Source organism: Oncorhynchus kisutch, unplaced genomic scaffold, assembly GCF_002021735.2.
Source record: "Oncorhynchus kisutch isolate 150728-3 unplaced genomic scaffold, Okis_V2 scaffold1218, whole genome shotgun sequence".
Taxonomy (NCBI): Eukaryota; Metazoa; Chordata; class Actinopteri; order Salmoniformes; family Salmonidae; genus Oncorhynchus; species Oncorhynchus kisutch.
Window position 1 is genome coordinate 10847 of NW_022263163.1, and position 5954 is coordinate 16800.

At 42.8% G+C, this 5954-nt stretch overlaps 1 protein-coding gene across 3 annotated transcripts; it reads left to right on the forward strand.

The window, feature by feature from the left end:
* The first annotated feature begins 780 nt into the window (after positions 1–780).
* LOC116365346 (uncharacterized) lies at positions 781–5279 on the forward strand. 3 transcript variants are annotated; one of them, XM_031817973.1, is made up of 4 exons: positions 781–996; positions 2208–2281; positions 3096–3469; positions 3524–5279. In XM_031817973.1, the coding sequence occupies exons 3-4, from the start codon at positions 3452–3454 to the stop codon at positions 4823–4825; spliced, it is 1320 nt and encodes a 439-aa protein (XP_031673833.1). In that variant the 5' UTR covers positions 781–996; positions 2208–2281; positions 3096–3451; the 3' UTR covers positions 4826–5279. The 3 variants fall into 3 exon arrangements, with proteins under 3 accessions (XP_031673833.1, XP_031673831.1, XP_031673832.1); XM_031817971.1 differs by having other exon boundaries at positions 3096–5279; XM_031817972.1 differs by lacking the exon at positions 781–996 and adding an exon at positions 1006–1560 and having other exon boundaries at positions 3096–5279.
* The last annotated feature ends 675 nt before the right edge of the window (positions 5280–5954 follow it).

Below are 5954 nucleotides of genomic sequence, written 5' to 3' on the forward strand. Positions count from 1 at the left end.
GACTACAGATCTCTCTAACAGAATGATATTAATAGACCATGTGACTACAGATCTCTAACAGAATGATATTAATAGACCATGTGACTACAGATCTCTCTAACAGAATGATATTAATAGACCATGTGACTACAGATCTCTAACAGAAAGATATTAATAGACCATGTGACTACAGATCTCTCTAACAGAATGATATTAATAGACCATGTGACTACAGATCTCTCTAACAGAATGATATTAATAGACCATGTAACTACAGATCTCTCTAACAGAAAGATATTAATAGACCATGTGACTACAGATCTCTCTAACAGAATGATATTAATAGACCATGTGACTACAGATCTAACAGAATGATATTAATAGACCATGTGACTACAGATCTCTCTAACAGAATGATATTAATAGACCATGTGACTACAGATCTCTCTAACAGAATGATATTAATAGACCATGTGACTACAGATCTCTCTAACAGAATGATATTAATAGACCATGTGACTACAGATCTCTCTAACAGAATGATATTAATAGACCATGTGACTACAGATCTCTCTAACAGAATGATATTAATAGACCATGTGACTACAGGTCTCTCTAACAGAATGATATTAATAGACCATGTGACTACAGGTCTCTCTAACAGAATGATATTAATAGACCATGTGACTACAGATCTCTCTAACAGAATGATATTAATAGACCATGTGACTACAGATCTCTCTAACAGAATGATATTAATAGACCATGTGACTACAGATCTCTCTAACAGAATGATATTAATAGACCATGTGACTACAGATCTCTCTAACAAATACAAGAGGAAATAGTGAGTACATGAGAAAAGCAATGGTTTGTATCTTTCACTAAGCAGTAGTAAACTATGAATGGGGGTGGTGCCTCTCATCTTGGTTTCAGGTCAGGGAAAATGAAACTTAAATCCTCACCATCACAACATCATCAACTGAGGCAGCAGAGACAGACAGGACAAAGTAACAGGTAGGTGTTGAATGGTTTAGTTTTCTGAAAAATCTATTTGAATCACGGATACCTGAACAATGTGTATGATAGGATACACGTTAACGTCCCAAGTACTGCTACATACTTCCATAATTTTAAAAAAAATGGTACCAGTTACTTCAGATGAGTCCCGTCACATACCATCGTGCTTGTGAGAATCTCCCCTTTCCATAGTGGAGTCATATTCGTTTGTAGTCCAAACCATTCAGACGCTACAGACAGAAGTTGGCACATCGGCGGTACTGACTTCAGACGAGTCTCATAACACTTGTGGGGGTCGTAGAGCAAAACGAAGAACATCTTTCTGTAGGCCAAACCGTTCGGACGCTACAGCCGTGTTCGTGAGAAGACCGGTTTTCGCGATGCCTCATGGTCTGACGAACATCGCTGTATCTCGGCCACCTTCCTCCACCGCAGATGCAGAAGTCCGATATCCGCGGATTTGGTAGATTGAGAAGCAGTGGAAAACAGAAAGGAAAACGCGGCACACACTTCCAGCAATTTGGCTACAACTCCAATGCCCGCGGAAAGTGCCTGGATGTGGTATGTTCTGCAGTGTTGAGATGGAGAAGCAGTCCATGCAAAACAACACATACAGTATCTTTAATTTAAACTGATGGATTTTAATGGGGATTTTTTATTATGTTACTTAGATTGAAGCAAGGGTGAATCAATAGACTCGTTGTTTATTGTGAAACAGTCTGTTCTGTTTAACATGTTATTGTGTTCTATGTTTATTCTGTCCTGTGTTTATTCTGTTCTATGTTAATTCTGTTCTGTGTTAATTCTGTTCTATGTTAATTCTGTTCTGTGTTTATTCTGTTCTGTGTTTATTCTTCTTTATGATCTATGTGTATTCTGTTCTATGATCTATGTTTATTCTATTCTATCTTCTATGTTAATTCTGTTCTGTGTTTATTATGTTCTATGTTTATTCTTCTTTATGATCTATGTTTATTCTGTTCTATGATCTATGTTTATTCTATTCTATTTTCTATGTTTATTCTGTTCTATGATCTATGTTTATTCTATTCTATTTTCTATGTTTATTCTGTTCTATTTTCTATGTTTATTCTGTTCTATGATCTATGTTTATTCTGTTCTATTTTCTATGTTTATTCTGTTCTATGTTCATTGTTTAACTGGTAAACAACATCACTTCATTGTCTAATTTCTATGCTTTATTGTAGACACCCTCTTCATTGAGTTGAATTGAGTTCAGGATAAACAACAGAGGAAAAGTACCTCAAAATTATGACTTCAGGTGAGTGCTTTACCGTGATTAAAACCCAAACTTCCCTCTCATATAGAAGAGATCAGTTCAGTAGTGATGCTCTACTATTGTAGTGTAACAGCTCCCCTATCATAGAGAACAGTTCAGTAGTGATACTCTACTATTGTAGTGTAACAGCTCCCCTATCATAGAGAAGAGGACAGTAGTGATACTCTACTATTGTAGTGTAACAGCTCCCCTATCATAGAGAACAGTTCAGTAGTGATACTCTACTATTGTAGTGTAACAGCTCCCCTATCATAGAGAACAGTTCAGTAGTGATACTCTACTATGGTAGTGTAACAGCTCCCCTATCATAGAGAACAGTTCAGTAGTGATACTCTACTATTGTAGTGTAACAGCTCCCCTATCATAGAGAAGAGGACAGTAGTGATACTCTACTATTGTAGTGTAACAGCTCCCCTATCATAGAGAACAGTTCAGTAGTGATACTCTACTATGGTAGTGTAACAGCTCCCCTATCATAGAGAACAGTTCAGTAGTGATACTCTACTATTGTAGTGTAACAGCTCCCCTATCATAGAGAAGAGGACAGTAGTGATACTCTACTATTGTAGTGTAACAGCTCCCCTATCATAGAGAACAGTTCAGTAGTGATACTCTACTTTTGTAGTGTAACAGAATGGGGAACATGAAGCTGACAGGGATGCCTGAAGCCAAAGTAAAAGATAACCACTTGTTTTGTTTTTATTCTTTCAAGTATCATTAAATGACAGATCTGCTGAATACTGTAAAATGCAGCAGATTCTTAATGATTAATACTCGGTGTGTATGTGTGTCACAGCTCCTGATAAACCAGATTGTGGGCCGATGGTGGTTACTTTTGGATTCTTGACGTTTGTCATTGGAATCGCTGTTGGAGTGAAAATGAAGGTGGCCACAGACCGGTTCGTTCAACAACATCTATGGAAGGTTTATGTCTTTGTCCCTGTGTTATTTTTGCTTCTATCATGGTGCTTCTGAACTTGAACAAAACAGGAAGTATAGAGGGATACTGAAGCCTGACTCCTACAATTAGCAAACACTTCTCAGTCAGTCACACACAACTATTAAATGAATGACTGATTTGTACCTTGTTATGTACATTTGTTATTACATAGCAATAAAATACTTTTCCAAAAATGCCTGTGTCCATTGTTGATGAAAGGGGCGGCAGACATCCTAGCTGTTGAGATTGTTGGGCCAGTAACTGAAAGGGCCCTGGCGGCAGACATCCTAGCTGTTGAGATTGTTGGGCCAGTAACTGAAAGGGCCCTGGCGGCAGACATCCTAGCTGTTGAGATTGTTGGGCCAGTAACTGAAAGGGCCCTGGCGGCAGACATCCTAGCTGTTGAGATTGTTGGGCCAGTAACTGAAAGGGCCCTGGCGGCAGACATCCTAGCTGTTGAGATTGTTGGGCCAGTAACTGAAAGGGCCCTGGCGGCAGACATCCTAGCTGTTGAGATTGTTGGGCCAGTAACTGAAAGGGCCCTGGCGGCAGACATCCTAGCTGTTGAGATTGTTGGGCCAGTAACTGAAAGGGCCCTGGCGGCAGACATCCTAGCTGTTGAGATTGTTGGGCCAGTAACTGAAAGGGCCCTGGCGGCAGACATCCTAGCTGTTGAGATTGTTGGGCCAGTAACTGAAAGGGCCCTGGCGGCAGACATCCTAGCTGTTGAGATTGTTGGGCCAGTAACTGAAAGGGCCCTGGCGGCAGACATCCTAGCTGTTGAGATTGTTGGGCCAGTAACTGAAAGGGCCCTGGCGGCAGACATCCTAGCTGTTGAGATTGTTGGGCCAGTAACTGAAAGGGCCCTGGCGGCAGACATCCTAGCTGTTGAGATTGTTGGGCCAGTAACTGAAAGGGCCCTGGCGGCAGACATCCTAGCTGTTGAGATTGTTGGGCCAGTAACTGAAAGGGCCCTGGCGGCAGACATCCTAGCTGTTGAGATTGTTGGGCCAGTAACTGAAAGGGCCCTGGCGGCAGACATCCTAGCTGTTGAGATTGTTGGGCCAGTAACTGAAAGGGCCCTGGCGGCAGACATCCTAGCTGTTGAGATTGTTGGGCCAGTAACTGAAAGGGCCCTGGCGGCAGACATCCTAGCTGTTGAGATTGTTGGGCCAGTAACTGAAAGGGCCCTGGCGGCAGACATCCTAGCTGTTGAGATTGTTGGGCCAGTAACTGAAAGGGCCCTGGCGGCAGACATCCTAGCTGTTGAGATTGTTGGGCCAGTAACTGAAAGGGCCCTGGCGGCAGACATCCTAGCTGTTGAGATTGTTGGGCCAGTAACTGAAAGGGCCCTGGCGGCAGACATCCTAGCTGTTGAGATTGTTGGGCCAGTAACTGAAAGGGCCCTGGCGGCAGACATCCTAGCTGTTGAGATTGTTGGGCCAGTAACTGAAAGGGCCCTGGCGGCAGACATCCTAGCTGTTGAGATTGTTGGGCCAGTAACTGAAAGGGCCCTGGCGGCAGACATCCTAGCTGTTGAGATTGTTGGGCCAGTAACTGAAAGGGCCCTGCGGCAGACATCCTAGCTGTTGAGATTGTTGGGCCAGTAACTGAAAGGGCCCTGGTTTGAATCCCCAACCCGACTAGGTGAAAAATCTGCCGATGTGCCCTTGAGTAAGGCACCTAATTCCTCCTGCAAGTCCCTCTGGAAAAGAACATCTGCTAAATGACTGAACTGTAAACAACATTTGGATAAAAGTGATTCATAGTAGGCTAGATGTGTTTGTCTAAGATTGTATTTATCATCCTATTTTAATGTGACCAAGATCCCTTTCCATCTCTGGCCATCTCTGTGTGTGCTCGTACTTTGTCAATGTTTGTGAATTGTCATTGTGAGTGTCTTTATAGATCAGTTGAACATCGATTTACTATGATGTTTTTGTAACCAATTGCATGTGTCTCTTCAACTCATTTGTTTTTCCTCATCAACCTGTCAGTATCTTCTGGGCTGATTAAACCAAATAGTAAATCAAATTTTAACTAACGTGATCTCTTATTTTACATGCTGACCTTTGAACTTTGACTCAGTGACTAAAAACATTTCAACTAGAAAAACACAGGGGACAACATCGAGGCCAACACCCCCAGCACGTAAGAGGGTTCACGCATACGTCGGGGGAAGAAGAACCCCCCCCCCAATGAGACCCAGGACGGGCCTCAGTTCAACAGGAGCTAAATGTCTTCAACTTATCAAGCAAGTCAGACCCTGACATCAGCTCACCTCAGTGTTCTCTATGAGGGGTTATGACCCTGACATCAGCTCACCTCAGTGTTCTCTGTAAGGGGTTCTGACCCTGACATCAGCTCACCTGTGTTCTCTATAAGGGGTTCTGACCCTGACATCAGCTCACCTCAGTGTTCTCAATAAGGGGTTATGACCCTGACATCAGCTCACCTCAGTGTTCTCTATAAGGGGTTCTGACCCTGACATCAGCTCACCTCAGTGTTCTCAATAAGGGGTTCTGACCCTGACATCAGCTCACCTCAGTGTTCTCAATAAGGGGTTCTGACCCTGACATCAGCTCACCTCAGTGTTCTCAATAAGGGGTTCTGACCCTGACATCAGCTCACCTCAGTGTTCTCAATAAGGGGTTCTGACCCTGACATCAGCTCACCTCAGTGTTCTCAATAAGGGGTTCTGACCCTGACATCAGC

Excerpts from the sequence above, each read along its gene's own strand:
- LOC116365346 (XM_031817971.1), top strand. The coding sequence starts at position 3,452 with ATGAAAGGGGCGGCAGACATCCTAGCTGTTGAGATTGTTGGGCCAGTA.